The sequence below is a fragment of the Neopelma chrysocephalum genome, unplaced genomic scaffold (genome assembly GCF_003984885.1).
Source record: "Neopelma chrysocephalum unplaced genomic scaffold, ASM398488v2 Primary Assembly neopelma1_22b, whole genome shotgun sequence".
Classification (NCBI taxonomy): Eukaryota; Metazoa; Chordata; class Aves; order Passeriformes; family Pipridae; genus Neopelma; species Neopelma chrysocephalum.
Genome location: NW_020897690.1, coordinates 22,454,006 through 22,479,354, shown reverse-complemented (window position 1 = coordinate 22,479,354; position 25,349 = coordinate 22,454,006). Strand labels below are relative to the sequence as shown.

At 35.6% G+C, this 25,349-nt stretch overlaps 1 protein-coding gene across 4 annotated transcripts in view; it reads left to right on the top strand.

Moving 5' to 3' along the window:
• Positions 1–25,349, top strand: part of CDH18 (cadherin 18) — a 249,479-nt gene that overhangs the window by 204,523 nt on the left and 19,607 nt on the right. For all 4 annotated transcript variants that reach the window (XM_027681893.1, XM_027681902.1, XM_027681876.1 and 1 more), the window contains 2 exons: positions 11,219–11,340; positions 17,576–17,693. In XM_027681893.1, the coding sequence (XP_027537694.1) occupies positions 11,219–11,340; positions 17,576–17,693 (240 nt within the window). The remainder of the gene's footprint in view (positions 1–11,218; positions 11,341–17,575; positions 17,694–25,349) is intronic.

The following is a 25,349-nucleotide window of genomic DNA, read 5'->3' as shown; positions in this document are numbered from 1 at the left end:
AGAAATAAAGCATTGGCTGTAGTTAGTTTCTTGAAGTGTTTTCCTCTCTTGACTTTGTGCTACATTTCACTGATAGAATTCAGTTTCTACCTATCATCCTTTCAGCAGCTAGTTGTAGCTAGGCTTACTCTGCATAACTGAAATTTAGAATCAGCATCATATTTCTACCCTCAGATATATGATATCCTCATGCTATTCTTTCTGAACCTTCCATAAGACATTTATTTTCACTTTTCATCTCAGTATGTGATATACACTCTGCATTGGTTAAGTGTCCTCTCTGAAATCAGTGGAAGTTCTACCACTTTCCTCTGTGGGAGTAATGCTGATACAATAATCAATGGGTTTTTTTTGTTTATGCTGCTACTTCTTAAAGCACACCAGAGTTCCTTACTATAAGAATGGATGGGCAATCCTTTATTTCTTTAACATGCATTGTTCTTAAATAGCAGTATACAGTGAGGAAGAGTGGGATTTTGATGTCCAGAAGCTCTTGCTTTGATTGTTTCAGTACTGGTACTTCCTGTAACCTACTTACGGTATTAGAGAATAAGATAATAAAGGAATACTGTATTTTATATTGTAAGATCTACAGACTATGTCTGGGGTGGGGGAAGGAGGAGTAGTAGTAGTATTTTAAAATACAGTTTCACATAGAATTATTCACTGGCTTTTCATTGGCTTTTTAGAATTCTTTGGAAAAAATTATATAAGTCTATTTGAAAGAGGGAGGAGATAGAATTTGCTTGGCTCTAGTAAAGGTTTTTGAACAAGTCTTTGACAAGAGTAATGAAAATAGGAAAATATAAGAGATGAAAGACTTGTTTAGAGGAAAGAAATACAGTCATAGTAAATGGCTGTTCCTTTGAAAGTGGAAGAAGTTAAGGCTGAGCTATTTTAGGGATTGGTGTAGGATCTGTCAGTTAGAATTCTTTGTAATGATGTTACTCAATGATAGGGAGTGATTCAAATTCCAAAATAACCTCCCTAGATGGTAAGAATTAAGGAAGATGGAAAGAGATTCTTTTAAGAATCATAGAAGTGTAGACTAGATAAACAAAGATTGACATGGATTGAAAATTGTCTGAAATGGCAGGTTCAAAGGGCTGTGACGAGCAGCTGAAGGCCCGTCACTAGGAAGTACTCCCAGTGCCTGATACAGGATACAATACTGTTTAATCTCTTCATTAATGGCCTCATTGGTGGAACAGAGTGCACTCTCAGCCAGTTTGTATATGACACTTGCCTTAAGAGACTGCAGAAAAAAACCCCGCCAGGCCAATTTAGTGTAAAAGATAAAGAGAGTAGGTTCTTTAACCAACCTACAGGCCGGGGGAATACACATGATGCGCGCCCACCCCGACAGTGGTTCTATGATTCTATAATAAGGTCCATCCAGTCCCAGATTTATCCACCCTGCGGTTCTGCCCAGTTCTGCTCCCCGACATGCCCCTTCAGGAATTGGGTTTGGGGTCTTTGGGACCTCTTCTTCCTCATCTTCATCTTCTTCACAACACATATAGTCCTTGGAGCTCCTCCAAAGTTCTGGGCTTGAAGGTAGCTGTGTCTGTGTGATATCTTCTGATCCAGGCTTTTCTACAATTCTACCTTGAAAAGAAGACCAAATACACTAATAGAATTTAGAGGGATTGATATGAAATGGGATAATAGGATTGGGTATGTGTAAATGTTGTGCTAGAGCATAAGGGATATAATACAGCTGCATTAAAATCTACATTTACTACACAACTACTTCTAAAATCTAAAAAAGTTAAAAAGTCCAAAAAGCTCTGAGACATCAACACAAAACTGGAGTAATCTCTAATTCACCAGTCCGTTGTGGTGCCAATCAGAAGGGTCTCAACAGGCTGGAGAAATGGGTGAACAGGAAATCTCGTGAAGTTTAATAACAGGAAATGCAAAGTCCAGCATCTGGAGAGGAATAATCCTGTGCACCAGTCCGCATGCAGTGCCAACTCTATGTAGAACAGCTTTTGAAAGAAGGGCATGGAGGTCCTGGTGAATGAAGGCTGAACGTGAGCCAGCAATATGCCCTTGTGGCAGAAAAGGCCAATGGCATTCTGCACTGTGTGAGAAAGAGTGTTGTCAGCAGGTCGAGAGAGGTGATCTTTCCCCTCTGTACAGCACTGATGATTCCATGTGTGGAATTCTGGGTCCCAATCTGGGCTCCCCAGTACAAAACAGACATGGATATACTGGACTACGTCCAGTGAAGGGGCATGAAATCATTAAACACTGGACTATCTCTCATAAGAGGAGAGGCTGAAAAAGCTGGGTCTGTTCATCTTGGAGATGAGAAGGCTCAGAAGGATAAGTGTGTTTAAATAACTATTAATCAACATGAGGAAGGACTTATCTGAGTAGTATCCAGCGAAATGACTGGAGGCAATAAATTGAAATACAGAAAATTCCATTTCAATGAAATAAGAAAAATGGTTTTACTGTGGCATTGGTCAGAAATTGGGACAGGTCACCCAGAGAAGTTGTGGATTCTACGTTCTTGGAAATATTCAAAACTCGACTGGACAGCCCAGAGCAATGTATACTAGTTGATCTGGCTTTGAACAGGGGACTTGGACTTGCTGATCTGTGGAGATGCCTTCCAAATCCAATGATTCTATGATTTTCTGATATTGGGAACTATGTTTTGAATGTGGAAAAGACAACAAATTGTGACGTATTCTCAAAAGAAACAGGTGATTTTAAAAATAATTGTAGGTGATTCCATTAAGGTTTCTTTCAAGCATATATTAGTGCTGATAACAAAAGCAAAATCAACAATAGCAGCAAAACCCCAAATCACAGCAATTGCAAGAGAAAGGGGCACTAAATGCAAATGGATGGACTTTAGCCAGTTCCAAAGCCAATTTCAATTAGAAAAATAAACATATACTTCAAAGTTTTTCAAAGAAGTGCTGAAAATAAGACAAATAATTGTATTGTTGAAGCTCAAGAAGAAGGAATAAAAGCCACAGGGAGAAATAAACATGGGTGATTGAAGGAATCAGAGAATGTCTTGATCTGAGAGTCAAAGTGAGGATTATAGCTTTCACTGGAAACTTCTGTTTAGAAATGTTGCAAGGAATACTTTATCATAAATTCCTTTTAGATACTACTTATAACAACAGAACTGACTGTGTTCAGTATTTGTACTGAAATTTGTACTGTATCTGTAGACACAGAGCAAAACAGCTTCTAGATATGGCTTTCCAATGATGCTAACATCAAAAGACAGCTGGAATTCATAAAGTACTGGATATTTAGATGGGTAATAACTGTTCTTGTAATGAGAAACAGAATTTTTGAGAGCAAGATAAGTGCTTATATTTCAAAGATTTTAAAGATACTTTTATTCAGGCATTGGAATGGGCTGCCCAGGGAAGTGGTGGATTCTCTGTCCCTGGAGGTTTTTAAGATGAGACTGGATGTGGCACTTCGTGCCATGGTCTAGTAACCACAGTGGTAGTGGATCAAGGGTTTGACTTGATGATCTCAGAGCTCCCTTCCAACCCAGCTGATTCTATGATTCTATTGGGAATTTTTCACACATTTCTCTTATGCAACTGGTAAGCATACCAATATGTGAAATGGATTTCTGAGTTTACTAGATCATCAATAGTTTGTGACAGAGTTATGATATTCTGGAGTGTCTCCAGAATGCTCTTCAATGGCTGTGAATAGAAAAGCAGATAATTTCCCACTATTTACCTAAAAGACCAAATTAAATACAATGGAGCACACAAACTTGTCTTTGAAGGGTCAATAATTTGTTCCTAATTTGTAAACTGTGGAGAGGTTGTAGAGAACAGGAGAACTGAAATAACAGTGTTCCTATAACAGTGTTCCTGCCAGGTTCTGTCACATCCTCCAGACTTAAAAAAATCCTATCAAGAGAGAGTGTCAAATGACCACATGAAAGGATACTGTATATACAGAGCTTTCATACTGCAATAGATTAGAAATCAAAATACAGAAGAGACATCATTATGCAATTGATTTTACAGAAAAAAAACCACCAGAAATCTTCAAGGTATTAGGCAAAAACAGATTTGGAAAAAACCCAACAAAACAAATATATTTGTCTTTGTTTATACATCTTCTCTATTTACTATGCCATGCATGTTCTTCATACTAGCTTCAGGGAAAAAGATAGAAATGTGTTGAGTTAGAGAAGTGTTTCATTGACAAAATATGCAATACCCAATGATGTGGTATTGAAAAGATACCAGAAAAATACAGTCATTACAAAAAAAACATTAAAAAAAATAACTTTCAGACATATTTTCATAGAGTGCCAACAAACCCTGTTCATAAATAAAATATGTGAAAAGGCAGGATAGCTCACAAGAATAAGAGTTTGGAACAGTTAGTTTGCAAGAATTAGAGTAAAAAGCACTAAAGTACATTTTCTAATGATAACATAAGCAGTTTTTTAATCAGTAAGTGTTGGTAAAAACAATAACAGAAAGTATAGTTACACAATTCAGATGAAAATAGGATGCCTAAAGACAAATACTAATTTTCAGCAGTGAAATATAAAACCCCTTGACATGTTGAATGAATAGAATAGTGAAAGTCCTATAATTACATCAAATAAACAGATGAAGTATTTAATCATAGTGAGGTGCAGTTATATCTTTTCTTTAGGAACACAAGGATATTGCCAACTCATATTACCATCAGTGAACAGCAAGTCATGAGAAGAACTTGACAGTTCTTTTTCACATTCTATGGTTGCATTGTAGCTGAAGAGACATTACTGAGATTTATTGAGATTCTCATATGAAGAAGGAGAACTGAAGCTAGAGTTGAAATGTAAAGTATAAATAGTATCCCTGTTAATGCTATTAAGAGGCACACTGATTTACAAGAAGTAAAATCAAAAGACAAAAGTCCACAATTAATTTCTGTTTATTTTGAAACTTGTGAAAACAACATTGCTGAAGGAAATAAGTCTGTGGAGTAATAGCTTCCTGGCCTACAACACTGAAAAAATTAGAAAACAACAAGAATTTATGAAAATTTATTTTCTAATTTTAATTTTTTCCACATAATCAAGAGTAACTCTAATACCTTGTGTCAAATAATTAATTTTTAGAAAATTATCCTTTTTCAGTATCCTTACGAAGGTAATCTAATTACAGTCTTATAATCTGCTAACACTCTGTGTCTTGTGGAGAACTGGATGGTTGTTTAATACCACTGAGTTTGTTCCTAGATTTGTGTCTCAGTTTTTCTTTGAAGTGAATATTTTCCTTACAATAAATAAAAAATGTCCTTGTGATTTTTGATGTCAATTTTTTTCTTCAAAACTAAAAGGTTTTTTTAACAATAGAGAATAGACTTAAATAGGGAAATTCACTCAATTTTTTTAACATCATTACGGGGAAATATTGTCGCATACATGTCGCGTGTATCGTTTTGCTACATTTGTTATTAACTCTACTAGGTACATTACAGAAGCAGAAATAATGTTGTTATCATAAACCCTGCCTTCACCAGGAAAATGTCACATTCATCCTTTGTCTTTTACCTCACTTGCATTCTACCTGCTAGCTCAGTTTCAGGAAGAGTTTTGGTATTGGTAATATTTGCCTTATTTTTCCAAGAAAGAGAATCTGCCACAAAAATATTTCCCTAAATGTGAAATCAATTAAAAGATTAAAGTAGATTTTAAAAACTACAAGGTCTGAGTTTTAAGACTGTATTTGTCATGGAGTAGTGACAAACTGAATATCATTCACAACAACATGAATTCATAGAATCATAGAATCATTAAGTTTGTAAAAGACTTCTAAGATCATTGAGTTCAACAATTTAGTCTGAAGAAAAGGAGGCTTAGGGGAGATGTTACTGCTCTCTACAACTACCTGAAAAGAGGTTGCAGCAAGATGAGGGTTGGTCTCTTCTCCAAAGTAACAAGCGATAGGACAAAAGGAAATAGTTTTAAGTTGTTTAATCTGGATATTAGGAAAATTTCTTCACTGATAGGGTGATCCAGCATTGGAACAGGCTGCCCAGGAAAGCAGTGGAGTCACTATCCCTGGAGGTGTTTAAAAACTGCATGGATATAGCAGTATCTGCCACTTTTTTAAATGTACTAATCAATGTGATAAGGAAAGCCTACACAAAACTATTTAAAAAATCCAATAGTTGTTGAAAGGCAGCTAGTTCAAGAAGTGATCCTTCTAATTCCAGTTTTGGTGCTTATTCCCTGTTTATATTGGTTTGGTCATTGGCTTCTAGGAATGCTGGATTTTCTTCTCCTCTGTTTCTTTGGGGAAAGCTATGATGAAGATATTCCTATATTGTCATCTGAAGATGGTGTAGGCTATGGCTTTTCTTGGTTACCAGGGTGGGTCCCTGAGGAGGGGATAGATTTTGGGATCACATGGCATTTATTTCTCTGTTTGAGGCTTTGTGAATCAATAACAGAGTCTCAAAACAGACATTTTTGGCCACAGAAACAGTATATTTTGTGGTACACTGATTAACGTTGTCTATGAGCTGCAGAATTTTGCTTACATTAAGGCAGAGGGTTTTCCAGCTTGAGAGCTCTATTTTCAGTCTACTGCAGTGCTATAATCATTACTATTGCTCCTGTAGCTGCTGCTTCTATCACTACGAGCATGACCTAAGAGAAGTGAGCAGTGCCTTCAGGTTTGTGTTCATGAGTGAAAAGTTAAATTTTGCTACAAGGAAAAAAATAAAAACATTTTCTAGCCAGCTACAGGCAAAAATATTTAGAAGTACTCACTAGCTGAAAAAAGCAGACTAGAAAATTACACTTTACTAGATTCTGCATAATTTTCAACTTGCCAGAAAATTTAGTTTATCACATATGCACCATCCTGAATCAAACCCAGTATTTTCTGAATATTGCCACAGTCACTTATATATTAGACATTATTTCATCACTTTAGCTCTGCTTTAGTAGTATATTTTATCCTTCCTAGATCTGTGTTTATTATTCTCATCTGTTAAAACTAATCTTTATTAGAGAAATGTGATGAGCCCTTTATTCTTTTCTTTTAAAAGTAAGGGTATAGATAGTTAGTTGGTAATTTCCTATGTATTGGTTTGCCTCATAAGGTCTTGGAAAGATGTCAAAATGGGATTTATATATTATAGTTAAACAGTTCATAACTGTTTAACTCTACTAGTCTAGGAAAAAACCCAAACCAAACCAAAAAACCATGATAACAAACAAAACAAGAAAATGAAACAGACAAAAAGCAAATAAACAAAACCACAAAAGACTGTTCATATCAGGATTTCTATTCTGAGAGTCATTCAGGTAGAATTTATTTTCATAAAGCCTATGGTAATTTTGTTAGTGAAAAGGAAGTATCAGACAGCAGTAACTACATTAAAAAGCTTTCTTCTTAAATACGGATTTTAAAGTTGGCCCCGCAGAAACTAATGAAAGAGAAGATTCAAGGCTTCACACTGGCTGTTGATAGGGTCTTCTGTAGATTTATAGTGGACTTGCCAGTGGAGGATCTGATAATGAAATTGATTCACTTTACAGATATTTAGTATTCTGGGAAAAGATCTATTCTGGGAAAAGTCTCAAGCATAAGAAAGCAAGTATCTAGCATTGGTGAATCAGAGCAATGTTTCTGCTTCAGTTACTCCTTAAAACAGGGAGCATTCACTTTGAAAAATCTACTCTAGAGGCATAATGCTAATAGGACACAGAATGTTTTATAATGTGCAGACCTGAAATTTATGTCAGCACTGATTATTTTAAAACTGGAAATCTGCCAAACTGCTGCAAGAAATTTGTCTAATTAACAAAATGTACTATTAAAAGGTGGGACCCCTGGCGGCCTAGTGGTTAGCATGCAGGACTCTCACTGCTGCAACCCAGGTTCGATTCCCCAGTCCCCCAGGCAGATGGAGCCCGTTAGCCCTGTGAGGCCATCCATCTATGAGAAGGTCACTCTAAACAAACCTACGTCCTGAGGACCTCACTGCCATTGTCCAAGCTCGCTTGGCCCCGGCAGATGAACCTTAGGATTAAAGGGTGGGCTCAGTTCAGCGCAGGCTGTGTCTCACCTAAAAAATCCATTGCGCAGGCTTGAAAGGTAAAAGACCTTTCCCAAGATCTTCGTTCGCGAAGACTGGCCATTATTTACTATTAAAAGGACCAGTTATTAGAGTGGTTTGGAGATCACAGGTGAGTTGTATACCTGAAAAAGGTTGTAGTTTATATTGATTCCCTAAACCAAATCTTAAAAGAAAAATTAAAAAAGAAAAAAGCTTGTATATGCTTCAATTCATTCTCTTTCTCTTCCCCCATTATAAACTGTTCTGTCATCTTGCATGCAAATCTATGTTATATACACAATCTTCCAGACTGATTTTGTAAGTGGTGTTAGTACTGTCCCTATTAGCATTTTGTAGTGAGTAGGCTGTCAGTATGGAAATTTGCCTGCAAATGTCAGTGATCCCACGAGGTAACTCTTTCCAGAGAGATACTAATAATACTTTTGAATTAAGAACTCTTTCAAACTGGTGAGGTATTTATAAATTCTTTGTACTGAAAAGCAGCTGCAGAAGAAATAAAGGTAAACTTTCTGAATCTCCATAAAATCTCTCTGTGAAAATACTGCAAATCTAACTGACTAGAGTAAGACTGGTCTTGGTAGTCGTGACTGGCATACAAGAGGACACCTTTAAGGTGGGACAAAGACGTCTGCTACACTATACTGAAACAAAAATATTAACCCTTTTGCCGCACACTTGACTGAAAAGTTTGATTTTTCCTTGCACAGTAACATGCCAGACCTAAAGAGCAGTTCTCTATCTCTGGTACCCTCTGCCCTGTGCGCTTCCTGCTTTTTTGCTCCCTTCATCTTAGATGTATTATATCCCCTTATACTTTTGAAGATGGCACTGCTTTGAGCTGGAGACTGGACTAGTGACCTCCAGAAGTCCCTTTCAACTAAGATTTTTTTCAGTGATCCTATGATTACCTGAAAATCACAATGTTTTTGGCTTCTGGCTAAAACTCCTTTGAGTTTTCTTTACTGTTAAAATCCTCAAATTCTTCATTATAGTTCTGAATACCCTCCAAAATGGATTTGTTCCTCTTTTACCCTTTACTATGATCTCTACCTTTTATCTTTTTTCTATGCTTTTGTGTGCTCTTTCTTTATGTACATTTGTGTCCTTCCTTTCATTTATACCACTTTCTAATTCACATACCACACAAATTATGTGTGACAACCTCCCCAACAAATAGTCAAAACCAAAGTTTCTTTTAGCCCTAGATACCAGGTTCTGTAATTGTAATCACAGAATTTTTGTAATTACATTGTTTGATGATGTCGACAAAAGAAGTTACCTAAATCTGTTGTAAGCTATATTTAAGTGAGCAGTAAGAAATATTAAATTTCTACTGTTTATGCTGTTCTGCACAGTTTCTTGACCTACCTCCAGGAAAGAAACAAACATCTTTTTGTGTTAATAATCATACTGCAAAGAGTCTCCTGGAGAGAAGATTGATTCCTTCAGTAATAAGAGTAGATAAATGGTTCCCTTCTCCCAGACACAGTGGACAGCAAAGAGTCATTCCTTCTCACCTTCACTTCACATATCCCCAGCAATTTAACATTCCTCAAAGTTTTCCACTAAAGGTGTTTTCTGCATAACAATAGAAACCCTCCATCTTGCATGAACACAATTGAGATAGCCCGTTTTAGTCCCTTAGTTTACCTCTTACAAAAACATTCATAGGTTCAGGGTAAAGCTGAAAATAAGAATATTTAAGGAAAATTTCAGCAAAAAAATAGAATTTACAAGTCTATAAATGTCTTCTGAGTGTATTCTTCTAACTTCTAACATTAATGTTAATTGGGAATAGAGGTTCCTCTGTTACCTATCGAGTCTTCTGTTAACTTTTTTGATCTCCTTTCAATTCCCATTTTACAGGGATAATTGACTAAGTTCCAAAAGTGAAGTAAAATCATCAGGTGAATGTAGACCTATTAGTTAAAAAGAGAATGTGAAAAATCTGAAGAGAACTTCAGAGCCCTAGATGCTTTGGCCAGTATCCCATGTGAAAACAGGGAAGATAGAAATAGATCTCTCCATTTGACAAAAGAAACTTCAACATTCTCAAGTATTCTTTCATTGTGAGCCTACATCACTGATCATTTTGAAGCCAAGTATATGTCTAATCAATGCTTTCCAGAATTCTGAGCAGAGATCATTAAAGGTTTGACAAAAATAAAGCATTTTACAAATGACCCTCTTTGACAGGAACATGTTTGGATTAATTACAATCAAAATAACCAAGGAGAATGAGGTTTAGACTACTAATGTTTCTCTCTCTTTTTTTTTGCCTTTGCTTTTTGTGAACACTCACAGGGACATGAATTTTTAATATGTCAGTTTGTAATACCCCATTTTATTGCATTTGAAAGATTGAATTTACTGTCTTCTACTGATAGTCTCATTTAATTGGTGAACGGAAGATGAAGTTTGTCATCTAATTGATTGGTATATGGACTTCAGAAGGTGTATATTAGTTAATTATAAAAAGTTTAAACATATATGTCTTTCAATAAAAAAAAATTACCTTATTACTTAGAAGTAAGAACAAGAGTATTATGGATTGAAAAGAATTGTTGGGCTTTTTTCCATTTTGTCATGTAAAGTGTATTCTCATTGAAAGGATTCTATTTATTGTGCTTTTTTGAGGGTGAAATATGTCTTAGGGTAGCTCTCATGAAAGTACAGATCACAGACTAAGACACTGGTACTTAGACATTGCTTTCTTCCTGCAAAAACTGGACTCAGTAACTATTTTGAGAAATAGCATAATAACTTGTAAAAAATTAGAACTCAAGTTTGGGAGAGGCTTACGCATTTGTATTTTATTATTATGTTTGTATTTTATTTTGTCAACTCTTTAAGTAACTGTGAAAAAGAAAACATGCTTTAATATTTTTTGTATTAGATTTAATTCAGTGCTGTGATGCCACTTTCACATTCATTGCAAAGCGATTGATCATAACTTGTATTTGACTTAAGTGACTTAGGACTCATACCATACTTCCCACTCTTTTTACTTACAGCTTTTAATACGTTGCTACCAAAATTTCTGTAATAAACCACTTTTAAATTGAGGATGTGAGGGAATATTGAGTACTTCAAAGGGCTTAATACCCCCTTGTGTGTTTTGCAGACAATCCTGGACTGGTGAGCCACGTTCCAGTTGGTGTTAGAATACTAGATGTCAACGACAATCCTCCAGAGCTTGCCAGAGATTATGATGTAGTCGTCTGTGAAAATGCAAAGCCTGGTCAGGTAACTCTCACAGTTATCTTTGTCCCAGTGATAAAGAACAATTACTTTGTTAATGTAACGTGTCAGAAGTTTGATTTGGGGAATACATGTCATAATTCTTTTTGATTTCATTTTAGCATTTCACATTTGATTCAACTTTTTAACTGTATTAGGATGAAGGGAGAAAATTTGTCTTGTTGCTACAAAAAAAAACAAAACAAATTCTCTTCTGTAAAGGCAAGTAAAACTTTAATCTTGTCAGATAAGTGATAGAATTTTACAAGCCACTATCCTGAACAAAGTGAATGAAGCAAATTTAACATCTCTCATCTAAATATCACATAGTAGGAAGGTTTAAAATAAAGCTCACTGAAATGGCTGGTGAACATGGCTGACATTTTTTGCATGTTGCTTGCCCTTGTCTATGCAGGGTCATTTTGGAAGAGATGTTGAATGAGTTTTTCACAACTATGAGCATGGGGAGGGTTAGAATGAGAGTAAATAGCTGAATCACATTCTACCCACTGCTCCTGTGATCAATGCGCTTCACTGCTATCCAGGGTTTGACAATTTTACCAAGTGTCTTTGCTTTTCTGTGTAGATTGAGTTTTTACCCACCACACTATGCTAGTTTTCCATTATTGCACAGGTTGTATGTTTCAATTATGAGCTCATATCTTTCCTGAAGAATATATTGCTAGTAATAACAATTTTTTATCAAATCCTTAAAAGCAGTGTACATAAATGCATAGTGGCATATTTCTTACATTTTTAAGCATAGATTATAAAAATGCTGTACTTCATCTGACTATTGCCTGATCAAAGTTGTCTTCACTCAAACAATGTCCAAAAGCTGACACCTAAAGAGCATTATAAGAACATGGCAAGCGTGTATGATACTTACCCAAGTACTTCCCTGGTCTCAGATCACTTGTGGATCATTTCCTGACCAAAATGTGGTTTCTGTGTTTTTAATAATCCTTTAATAACCGTGGCATATGAATCTGGCAAGCTTTTCCCACAACCAGCATAACCTTTTGGTATCTACTATCTTGTAATTTTACAATTTAACTGCATGCTTCAATAAGACCTACAACCTTTTTTCTTTTTTTTTTTTTTTTAATCTTCCCATGCTGTATTCCATTGATATTTACCAGTTCTTGTGTTTAGGGAGATGGAGAGACAGAAAGTGCAGTTCATCCCTATTTATTATCACTGTGCCATGCATAAGTCTCTAGTGCATTGCCCCTTAGCCATCCCTTGTCCAAACTGAAGAATCCTACTTAATTGGGACAAGCCGTCATAAAGTCCTTCTAGACTTTTGATCATTCATATTTTCTTCCCTTGAACTTTCTCCAATTCCTCTCTATTCACCCTGAGGGGGAATCAGGATTCAAGATGCAGGTATGCAGCAGTTTATAATTCTTATAATAGCTTATGCTTCATAGTATATGATGATCTCTGCTTTGCCCTATAGTACTTTCATAGCAATTTCTAACAGTGGCTTTGCTTTTTAACCACTAGTAAGCACTGAATGCAAAAAGCTGCCTGCCATAACACAGATATCATTAAAAGAAATAGTCAGCTCAGAGATCATCATCATGTATCTGAAGTTAAGACTTCATGTCTAAGTATAATTAATTTCACCTGTCTTTGTCTGACTGCTGAGTATCGGAAAGTCTTTAGTGTCAGCCCTTTCTTTCTTCATTCTTGAACAATTCAATATCATAAGTAGATTTGGTGGGCTGATAATCATACCTATTGTATAAATAAATTGTATCCTATAAGACGTATTGTTACATTGACCAACAAATGGTCAAACATAAACCGGAAATTTCTGTGACTTTCTCTTCTCATGGAATGGACAATTTACAGAAGAGACCCCATTTCTTTTGAGCAATTATGTGTACAAGGACCTTCCCTCTTATCTAATAACTCCATAGCTTTCGTCAGTGCTCTTATTGAGACACCTCATTCAAAGTCCTGGAAAATCTAAGTCGGTCTGTCTGTTAACTGAATATCTTTTATTAAATCCATATGAAAGTAAAAATAGTTTCTGAAAACCTTAAATAAAGCCAAATATAGAAGAATTAGAACTCGTAAAAGATTTTTAAAAAAAATCTTTAAGTGGATCTTTAAGTGGTACAATAGCACTTGCTCCCTATTTGGGTCAGCATTGTATTTCTCTCTGAGCTACTGTTGCAAGAATGACTCTATAGTTCTGTAACATTGCAGTTTAACAGCTGAGATTAATGCTACCATGAGGGACTCCACAAGCAGTCCTTTAGTGTCAAAGGATGGACCAGCTTGGTGTTCTATGCTTAAACTAAAAGGACATAAATGACATGCACTATTTGTTATTTGCATTGTACGAGAAGGTTTCAGAAAAATTGTGACACTATTGCATTATACAAAAACTAAAACAAAACACAAAAGTCCATGGATCTTACTCAGAAGATGTTACCATTTAGTCTAAGGAAAAGAAAAAGACAGTGTTCAACAAATATTAGGGAGGGACAAATAAGGATTGCAGAAGTGTACCATATGCTAAAATGCGTTCCCAGCTGGGTGGTTTTGAATCACTGAAAAGGCAGCATTACTCTTGAGTTTTTCATCATCTTGTGGGAATGCTTCATAAGATTTATCCCTAAAGAACATATTCTGTACTGCTGGAGATATCTGTTTGACGAGGTCTTTCAGGTTGGGTTCCAGCTCTGCACTGTCCTGTAAGAGTCCTTATTTGTTTCCTCAGTACACCTATTTTGAAATTATTATGTGCAAGATAAGCTAAGCAGTAGATTGTCATTGGAGGACTTTCTGTCTTTGTTTGTTTGTTATTAGAGGAGGCTTCTATGAAGAGAATCAAAGTATCATCTAATTGCAAAGCCTCTGTCACGTCTTTTTCCCTCTACTGCTCTATTTTCTTATTTAAAAAATCCCAACCAAACCACCAAACAAAACCAACAAAAATCCGAACCAAAAATTTCTTTAGAGCTTTATGCTTAAGCTTAAATGACCACTCCTAAGGCATGACAAAAAGAAAATGCTTATGAGAAGATGATCATTTCCATGATGTACTGACAGCTTAGTAATTGTATTGTTGAGAAGAAAGACCAAGTATCTATAACAGATTCCAGGTGAAGCCTGGTAGATATTAAAGTCGATAAAGCAGCTGTGATTTTATCTTAAATGGCATTGAGACTTGGAGAATACTGACTTCTAGACATATACTCATTTTGTGAATGATTGTGAAATTCAGCCAATATGGGAAAATGACATTTTGCAATCTTCCACAAAGGAAATCAATGTTAACTGACAAGGAATGCCTCTACTATGTGTTTGTTGTGTGCATATTTGCTTGTTTATTGATGCAGTTCTAAAAAAGGATCTGAGTAGAATTTAGCACCTGCTCTCCATCCTCTGCAATTAGGTCTCCTCAGTTCTTGGAATTCCTTTTTCTTGCCAAGTCTTGCCTTTAAAGGAAAAGCATAAACTTTCAGTTTCATTCTATCAGTGTTGTCAACTGAACTTTACTGCAGCTGAGGCTATGTGTCTGCATTTTTATTTTAATCAGCTTTGGTAAGGTGCCTGTTAATGTCTGCTAATAGGCTATTAAGTAGTTGGCAAATTAAACAGAAAAGGATTAACAGTACATTTCGGTGTCAAGAGGACCCATACTTTTGTTTCTCACCTCTAAGTGAATGTCTTACAAATCTTTTCTGAAAGAGTGTGAACTTTCTTTTTTAAAAACAGACCTCTAAAAATGTTCTGACCTGTCTTATTAAACATATAATGTTTATTTTCTACATGGAAAAGCATGATTTTTGTAACATCTGGTGCTATATTTTTTACATATATGGGTGAATTCTGTGGACATATGAATTTCCATGTGTGAAATCAGGGAATGTAGACAGTATATTTTGAGTTATAAAGTTAGTCTTAAACTCAGATAATTTTTATACTAGTCTTGTGGCCTTGATCAAAGGCGTTTCTTTTGCAAACTGTCATGGTCTTGATGCAAGATTCTGTAAAATGTCACTGAATGTTTTCATTGGAGAGGGCAACAGGACAAAAATTTATCTACTAGGCTGTCAAATAAAAGCTGAATGTGCACGACAAATTGACTTATATTTCTCTGATTAACAGCACTGAGGATTTTTAAATAATATTTCATAAATTAATATATTTTTATGGTCTTGTCTGAAGTTTTTACAGCTTGAATGGCATTTAAAAGTATTTTCACTATTTGAATAATAGCAGAAATTGATTCTTTTGAACATATTCTTCCATCACCCCTTTTTTTTGTCTTGCCTTGCCTCATCTCACCTCATACCATTTCCAAATTATGAACTAAATATATCTAGCTAGGAAAATCTTATTTATTTGTTTTTGCATGGTAGTTTCACTAACAGTTTTGCCACCTTTGCAAAATTCAGTAGTGAACAATTAGCTTTTGCCAAACTTTTTAAACAATATTGCCATGACTTTGATAAACTGCACAATTATAGGTATTTTGGATTTTTTAAGATGGATCTTACTTTGCTACACTTCAGCAAAAAAGTATTATGACAAATTCTTAAAATATTCTTGTCAATCATCCTAAATATTGTTAATTGTCTCAGGTGTGTATAGTCAATAAAATGTACTTTGTTGTATATAGTAAGTAGAATAAGCATTATACCCTATTGAGTTGTCATGGTTTAACCCCAACTGGTAACTCAGCCACATGCAGCTACTTGCTCACTCCCCCACAGTGGGATGAGGGAAAGAATTAGGAAAGTAAAAGTAAGAGAACTCATGCGTTGAGATAAAGACAGTTTATTGGTAAAGCAAAAGCTGCATATGCAAGCAAAGCAAAACAGGGAATTCATTCACCACTTCCCATGGACAGGAAGGTGTTTGGCCATCACCAGGAGGGCAGGGCACCATCGCATCAGAATGGTGACTTTGGAAGACAAACACTATCACTCCAAACATCCTCCCCTTCCTTCTTCTTCCCCCAGCTTTATATGTGAGCCTAATGCCATATGGTCTGGAATATCCTTCGGATCAAGGAGCAGAAAAGCCCTTGGCACTGTGTAAGCACTGCTCAGCAATGACAAAAACATTCTGTGTTATCAACACTGTTTCCAGCACAAATCAAAACCACAGCCCCATACCGGTTACTGCGAAGAAAATTGACTCTACCCCAGCCCAAACCGACATATGGCTTCAAAATGTATTTGTTTTGCTTCTCTTATGTGAGAAGGTAGGGAGGTAGGGAACTGTGTGCTGCCTTTCAGTTTTAAAACAGACCAAACCACTTGAGCCTGCACTATTTATGCTTCAGGTTCAGTCCAGACAGACTAAAGCTGAACACTGAACAGAAAAATTCTCGTGAAAAGAGCACGTTCCCTCCCCCTTTTACATTTCCTTCAGGATATCTATCATTTCTGTGTAGCAGTTTGTGTGGGCTTCACTGCCTATATCACAAGAACAACCTTTATTGGATTCCATTTTGGCACTTGAGTTTCAAGACCCAGCATGAAAATTAAAGCAAAGGTAGAAATACTGTTTGGTCCCACATTCCAAAAGCTTCGATCAATTTTAGTTGAAAGTAAATAATAAAAATCACTAGGACTTTTGAAGGCAAAGCCTTACCTTTCAAAAACACATCCCTCATATGTCGTTGCTAGATCTAGTTCTGATCCTTTTTGGGCAAACCAAACTAAACCCAGGAGTGGCTGCTGTTCTTCCTGTTCTGTTCTCTGGCAATTTAAACTGACTCTTGACAGGAATTTTAAACAGATAGATATTTACCTGCCATTATATACCTACCATTTTAGATAATTATTTTTCCTAACCAATATTGACATGCATCTAATTATTAGGATGGCAGGCAGATGACGCTTCACATAGACCATCCTGGTTCAGCTTGTCTTTTGGTTCCATAAAAACTAATGTTTAGCTGAAACTGTAATTTAGAAAGTTATCAGGATGCAATGCCGATGGTGATAACTTCTGTACCAGGTCCTGACCATATCAAAACATCAGAAAGTATGGATTCTTTAGATGCTTTTATAAAACTGTGATGTTTGGTTCCTAAAATCTTTCATGCTAGAGAAATCAAGTTAATGACCCAGTTGTTTCATCTGTTGAATTTAGCAGCAGTCAAGTAGAAAATTAAAATAAGGTAAGCTTGAGCATCCTGCTGAGGTCAGGCACCATATGGGTCAAGGTAACGTTTCAGCACATTCACTGTTAATTTTTGTTTCAGGTAATTCAGACTATCACTGCAACTGACAAAGATAACTCTGCAAATGGAGCAAGATTCCATTTTTCTCTTGATGAAGGGCTTTCTTTGAATCCCAACTTTACTCTAAGGAACAATGAAGGTAAATCAAACATAAATCTCAAAGAAACAGGTCTCTGTTCTGTCTGGGATGTCTGAACTGAAGAGAAAAAATTCCGTGTGCTTCTTGACAGAATGGGAAAATTGTAATGTGTCATCACTGAATTGTCAGATGTCAAGGGCATGCATATACAATATATTGCAAACTACAAATAATCAGATATTGCATTTTATTTTTATATTCCACTTAATTTTAACATTTATCCTTCATACATTCAGGAATGTTTTTTAAAAAGTGGATAAATGAAAAAGATGTTGACAATTTAGCCTATTTCTAGGTGAAATAGGGTACTGGGTACTGTCAAGGTTATTTCTAATTATTGCTTGGAGGAGAACATAAAAATTTAAGGGGCATAAAAACTGGAATTCATACTTTTACAGACATGACATCAAGAGTAGGTCCTTCAGTGCTTCCTGGATGATAGTCTATTGCTTCATGCTCTTCCTAAAAAAGTGTGCCTGAAAATTACAATCAGAAATTCATATGGCATAGGCCCAGAAGGAAAATGGCTTTCAGAATCACCAAACCAAGTGTTTCTGAACATTTCTTGAATCAAAGAAACTGCCCAACCTTTCCAAAACCCAAACCTAAATTAGACTTACACTTGGTTGAGTATTGCATTTTGGTCTCCATTTTGCAATCTGATGAAAATAAGATTAAACTTTAAATGTTTGTCTGAGTTCTCCTGTTAGGCTTTTGTGTATGTGTGTGTATTCTGTGGTTTTGTTTTTATACCTGTTTGTATGTGGGAAGTGCAGGGGATTGGCTTTACTTTACAGTTATATATTTGTAGTAGTGCTGTGGAACACCTGATCTTACAGATCACTAGACATCTCTGATGAAAAACATTAACTCCATCATTGGTACATATGGTACTTACAGTGATATTGAAACTATTCTTTACATAATTTTTTAACTGTAAAATCTCTCAGGGAAGGAGACTCTATAATCTTCCTAAAGAATCAGTTCCTACATTTAACTATATTTACAGCAGAAAAAAATATTGTCATGCTATTTGTTCGTACTAGATTAATGTATTTCATATACTAGTTCCGAAAGAGATCAATAAAATATATGTCAATATTAATAAAAACAATAAAATTTGAAGGACTAATTCATATATTAAAAATATTCTTTAAGTGAGACACCAGACCTCTCTCAGATTAGCATGTCAATCTCACTCAGATAGTGATGGAACATTATAGTGATGCCTGCTCAGCTGGTGCTAAGAAAAAATCCAGTTGTTAATCGAGGGTGAGATAAGGAAAGGGTTTAATTTTGCCAAGGCAAGAGATGTTACACGATGTGCCCCGGCTGTGCCTGAGATGTTACATTTTGTAACAATATCTGTCCAATCCCAACTGTTTCCACCCTGTAACTTTTACTCTGGTCCACCCTTTGGTCCACCCCTTAGAAATTGGGTCTGGGGGCTTTGAGACCCTGTCTGCATCAATCTTCTTCTTCTTCGGGGTACAGAGAGCAGAGTCACCCAGTTCTTTGACTCTGTTCTGCGGTTTAGACCAAGATACAAGCGTTCTCCAAACAGGACAGGCCTTGCCTTGACAAGAGACTAAACATTTTCTACGGGATTTGGGGGTAGGATTGATATAGGATACATGGAATGGGGTAAGAGGGTTAAGGAATTTGTAAACTAAAGGGTGCTATAGGGTGGAGGGATAGGGTTGCTGCTTTTAAAATCTACTTCTACTACTTATAAAACTTATAAAGCTTTACAAAAATTAGAAAAATAAAAACTAATAGGGGCTTATGGCATCAATAGCAAAAGCCAGACAGTTGTTCCTGAAATAAAGGAGGTGTACTGTTATACATTTTTGTATTTTAGTAGAAGTTTCAAATTAACTCATTGAGTATTGGACTGTGATCTTGTGGAAGATCATGGCCATGTTCATTTCAATACAAGATATTTATATCAAGATGTGCTTTTGAATAACTGTATTAAAATTGTGGTTCATGATGAAGTTGACATTTTATGGTTTTGAACATATTTTAGTCTGGATCTATATTGTATGCGTTTATTACTACGTAAGTTATTTAATACAAGGATTTATAAGAGGGTGAGGAATTTTAGTAAATCTTTGATGCAGCAATGTCATGCTTTGGCTGAAAGTATGCACTAGTAGTCGCTGCTTTCTTGTTACTTCCCCAAGAACAGTGAGGAATGACTTTAGAACCAACAGCAGAAAGCAGTGTTTGGACTATTCTAGATTGGATTTGACAGGGGAGAGTAGCTGAAGGAACTGAAAAAGGTGTCTTTTAAGGTAAAGGCCTATTGTGTATTATGTTTTTATTTCACCTGAGGAGTAGAAAAGTATGCACTTCCTATAGCATCTTGCATAAAACTTCTTATACATACAAAGACTCCAAAAACATGACTTTCAAATCACCCTTATAATTAACACAATGACAGTTTAACTAAAGTAGTAACAAGAAATTTATCTTAAAAACAAATTCATTGTTGCTATTTTGCTTGGCACATCACCCTTTGAATATACTGTTTAAACACTGCCCTTTATTGGGACCTTTTCTTTGTGCTACATTCTATACATAAAATAGCAGTGAAACACTTATGAAGTGCATTCACAATATGTAGTTATCTGGCACTTACGATTTTCATATTTATCACCTATTCTTATTCAGAAATGGAATTTCTATTGCTTACTCTTCTAGGAAATAGTTGAGAGAAGGTGGTCAGAAAAGGCCTTCTGTATCTCTGTGGCAAGTCTGCACTTCTGAAAACTCATGTTTTTGAGCATCAGCTGTTAAAAATAATCAGAATGCCCTTACAAGACAGCTGCTGTTTTTACCTCTGGATTTAATAACTCCATAAAGACCGGCATTCATGGAGGGCTTTATTTATTTGTTCACTATGCTAAGTTTTTAAAGGAAAAAACAAGAGAAATTGCCTTGAGAGAGTTTTCAATAATGTTTTGCAGAATGATAAGAAATAAATTCTTGATGTCATGTTGATAGTGGTAGTCAGAAATAGATATATCTGTCACTACAAAATTATATTTCTCTTGCAGTCATCTTCAAATCCAGTCATCTTCTCCTTTTATTTCTTTAGGATAGAGGTTTCATTTCATAAAAATCTCTAGGGCTTGCACAAGCATAAGGTTTTGTAGTTTGTTCCTATCTACCTGTATAGACTGCAGCAATATACAATCTCAGCATGTGTATGATTCAGGTCAATAATATTCTATGGCTTCAGGAGACCAAATAAGTATTAAAGCCTCAGTCCAGATAACTGATCACATGAGCAGTTAAACTTTTATCTCATGTGCCTGAACCTGTGCTTTTTCTAAATAAAAATCTCCATGATGTTAAATCTCCATTCTTTAAATATTCACCCTCATAATGCAGAGCTTAAAACCCTCAGGGAAATGTAAGTCAGGAGACAGTCACAGGGCTATACCAAATACGCAGTCCAGCAAAACTTAAGAGTTGTGTGAATCATCTTCTGGATTCTGTTTGTGTTGCAACTTTCATTAAAAAAGAAAAAATGGAAAAGACAGAGTATGATACTTTTCCCCTACTGGATTCTTAAGGTACGTGAGATTCTTTGTTGCTATTTATTTTATACTGAAAAAGTACTATTCAGAGTAGAGGCTTAAGAGGACAGACAACAAAATTATGCAGTATCTGTACTCATGTAAGCAAGACAGAACAAGAGCTGGAATAGAATTTCTTTGCTATACAAAGAAAATGCATTAAGTTGTAATAATTTCCTGCAATTTTAGAGAGCAAACCCAGGGAAGATGCCTTTTTGTTTATCTGGGAGTTGTACTTATGAAGATCATCTAATGAAAACAGGATTGTTTACAATTTATTCTGCCCAGAAAAATGTTACAATTTCTAGTAAAACATGGTGCCAAGTACTTTTTGGGCTGTGCTTTTATTTTGTAGATCAGATGCTACAAAACTCATTTAATTGTTGTCTATGCTCTCCTCTTTTTGTTTTTTAGGATGTTGTCATAGATAATTTTTTAATCCTTTTTCCATTTGTTTGTATTATCTTAAATTTACATGTTTTGCCTAATCAGAAATATCTGATTTTGCATATCCCATTAAAAACTTCCCAGGGCAATATGGGGCTAAAACCATCTTCTGTTGAGGAATCAGATAAAAGATGACAGTTCTTCCCAATAAAACTCTTTCTATGTACTGAATTTTAAAATTGCACTTTTTTTAATTTTTACTCTGAAAGAATCATAATATTTTTCCAGATGCTTAAAGAATGGTAGATATATTTGTCAAAATTTGTTAATGCATGTGAACATGTCATTATTATAATATTCCAAACCATTAATATATAAACACGCATTTGCATAATATCTCTCTTCTCTGAGTTAAAACAAAATCACTCTTTCTGCCTAATTTGTTACTTCTTAGAGCCTCTTTCAGAAGTTACATAACACTTTCTAGGAGCTGAAAAAAAGATTGACCCCTCAGAGAATAGTTCACTTAGAACATTTATGAATCTTATGCACTGTAAAGCACTGTTTTGCTGGTGCTATTTTTTATCACAAGATATGCAGCCTACCATGGATGCTCCAATGGGTATTGCAAATTTCATGGACAATAAGGGTTTATGCAGATACTGGGCACATTCACCCAACAGTGCCTATAAGATTTGTGCATTCTCTTACTTTAATAAATTGAGACTGTTCACTTCTGGTAGCAGACTAAGTTTACCTTACTTTCAAGGAAGAGCAACTCCCTAGAGAATGCTTAGCATTTGTTCTCCTCTCCTTTTATTTTTTCAGGACAAAAATTTCATATCACAAAATTATTTGCAATTTATTTTTCCCTTCTACCCACTTATCTCAAACATCTGACCTTTTGATTATTGCCCAGTAGTGGAGGATATTCTTGAATTGGAATAAAGGTATGCCATTTTTCTGATACTGTCACTTTGGAGATTACCTTTTTGTAATGTTATATCAGAAGATACATTAATACCCACAGAAGCAGAGTTGTCGTTTTCTGTAAAATCTGGAGCACGAGTTCAATGGCATCTGTATAAAATGAAATTTGTAATGTGTTCATCCACTCATGGTTGTGATACCTTTTTCTCTCTGTCACAGATAAAAAATGCTAAAAAAAAAAAAAAAGATCAATTTTACTCATCATTGCTGTTATTTAGAAAGAGAGCAAGGTCCAGAGATTAATTGATCCCATCCCAGTGTGAATTTCCTTACATAACCTTCTGTTTATCTCTCTGCCCTTCTTATTTCCTACCTTCTTATTTCCTACCATTATTGCACACTAGCAGGCCAGTGAACAGACTTTAGGGCTTTAAAGTTGCAAATAAGCATGCCAGATACCAGATCATGTTTTAGGTGTTTTAGAACATCTGAAGTGACATTTAAAAAGGTCAAGTTGAAACCCTCACTTTGCAACCCAACGTGAGGGGGAAACAGCTACATAGTTCCTGCCCTCATTGACACCAAAGTGGAGTGCGTGGTCTGGTTCTGTGGTATTGCAAGTTACTACTGACCTACCATGAAATATCATCCCATACAGAAAGTTGTAACTTGAGAGAAATGATATCTGAGAAAGTGCAAAGTTAGCATTACACATGGTGACTGTAAGTAATTCGACAGAAGAGCTATTACTGTAAACGGATTGAATATCTGAGTAGGTATTATCAGAATCAACATATGAAAGTTAAAAAGGAATTCTACAGTGAGTACAATAGACAGAAAACCAGGACTAGCTACTGCAGAGGGAGACATTTTTCTTCTTCAGACATCTGAACATCTTTGGTGATTTTTTGGTTTAAAAAAGTCGGCTCTAAGATTGATCACATACGTAAGTTAGTGTATAATGTACAGGTTCTTCTTGCATTTATTTTCAGGGCTGCAATCTGTTGGTGTTTCACAAACCAATCATAAGCAAATAACTGTATTTCAGTCCCTAAAAGTCTTCTATGTTTCTTTTCATTTTTGCTACCCACTGAGTAGAAATACCCACTGAAAAACCAATAGCTTTTTGCCATTGGCAATAGCTTTGAAGCCAGCACAAAAGAAAAAATATTTACAAGAGTTATCAGTAGAGAAGTGAAACAGAAATGCCTATCAAGATAGTCCACATAAACAAATTAACTGCTCTAACTTTAGAAATGTAAGAAATGCAAATCATTCCAATATATTTTCTTTGGGTTTAATTAGTTTATGACTTCTCAGAAAATTTATAGTAGTTAGACTGCTGATATAAGCAGAACTGAAAATTGAAACATGCCTTAAGATATAAACAGGATTTTACTCTATTTTTTTTACTTCCATTTCTCTTGTCTCTGCTTGTAATGTATGATATGTCAAAGGAATTCTCAAATTTCGAATGATAAATGAACATCCTCTGAAGTGCTCCAGTAGTCACTTTCCATGATGTTATCACTGTATCTCTGCTTCCTTGATTTTCCTATGCCCTCCTTTCTTTTCTTAGTTCAGAAGCTCAGTATAAAAAGGTGGAGATGATGGAAAAAGCCTTGTATACAGCGTACAGTCTGGCTTAGTAAACTACTACATCTTCAGAGTGTGAAGAGCTTCTGCATTAGAGTCATACAGAATATCCCATGTGTAACCTTAAACTCACTTTAAGTGAATCTTAAGTTCTAGTTGCCATATCTGCAAAGAACAGCCCAAATATGAGAAAGTTTAGATCATCAGAAGGTTTAGGTCACTACATGGTGTAATGTGCACCACAAGGAACTAGATAAATATTTCTTTCCCAAAGTTGGAGTTGTTAATTTTCTTTAGATGTCAGTCCTTTCATCTCCAGTGAGTCCTGGTTCTTGACATACTCCCCAGAGGTGAAGTTCACCATTTAAATCTATTGAGACAAAGAGGTCTTTATTTCCAGGCTTAGAAGAATCAGATCTCTAGTTCCATCATCCTAGTACTATTGCTGCTGTCCTATACCCTTGTCTTCCCTGTCTATCTGTTGTATCTCTTTTCAGATATCAAAGAAATTTCTCAATACATAACCCCTCAACTACCTTTCAAAGTACTGCTGTTGGTATAACTTTTTTGTCCCCCCTCAGTAAGCTCTTTCTTAGGTCATCAGTGTCTGTCTTTATACTTGGCTTCCTGTAGCTCTTTGTGAGATTCTTTTGCTCCTTGTTATGATCCTCCTCTTAAAAGTTGCTGTCTTTCTAGCTCCTCTCTCAGTGTGTTCCTACAATGGTTTTTGATAAGAAATGTAAACAATTAAAATTTGAAATTTTAAAACATCAGAATAGTTGTCAGGATGTAGTAAATACTAAAGTTTAGGTAAACTTTTTTTATTCATTCATTTTGTAGGCATACCTTTACATGTGATTGTCCTCAATAATAGACCTCTGACTAGAACATTAGAGATGATTTCTGTATTGTGGCAACATGATTAGCTTTCATCATTTTTTGCTATCCTTGATTCTCAGACTTTTGAAAAGTCAGAAACAGTTTTCTTCTTTGAAAAAGTGCTAGATAACTTATTTGTAAAATATTTTAAGAGATTTAATGAGAAAAAGATAGTCTGTGAGGGCTCAGTCACTTTCTAAGTATTTTATTTATATGTACACACAATGCAGGAACACGCCATGCGGGACCCCGCTAGGCTCGGGGGCTGCTGCAGGCG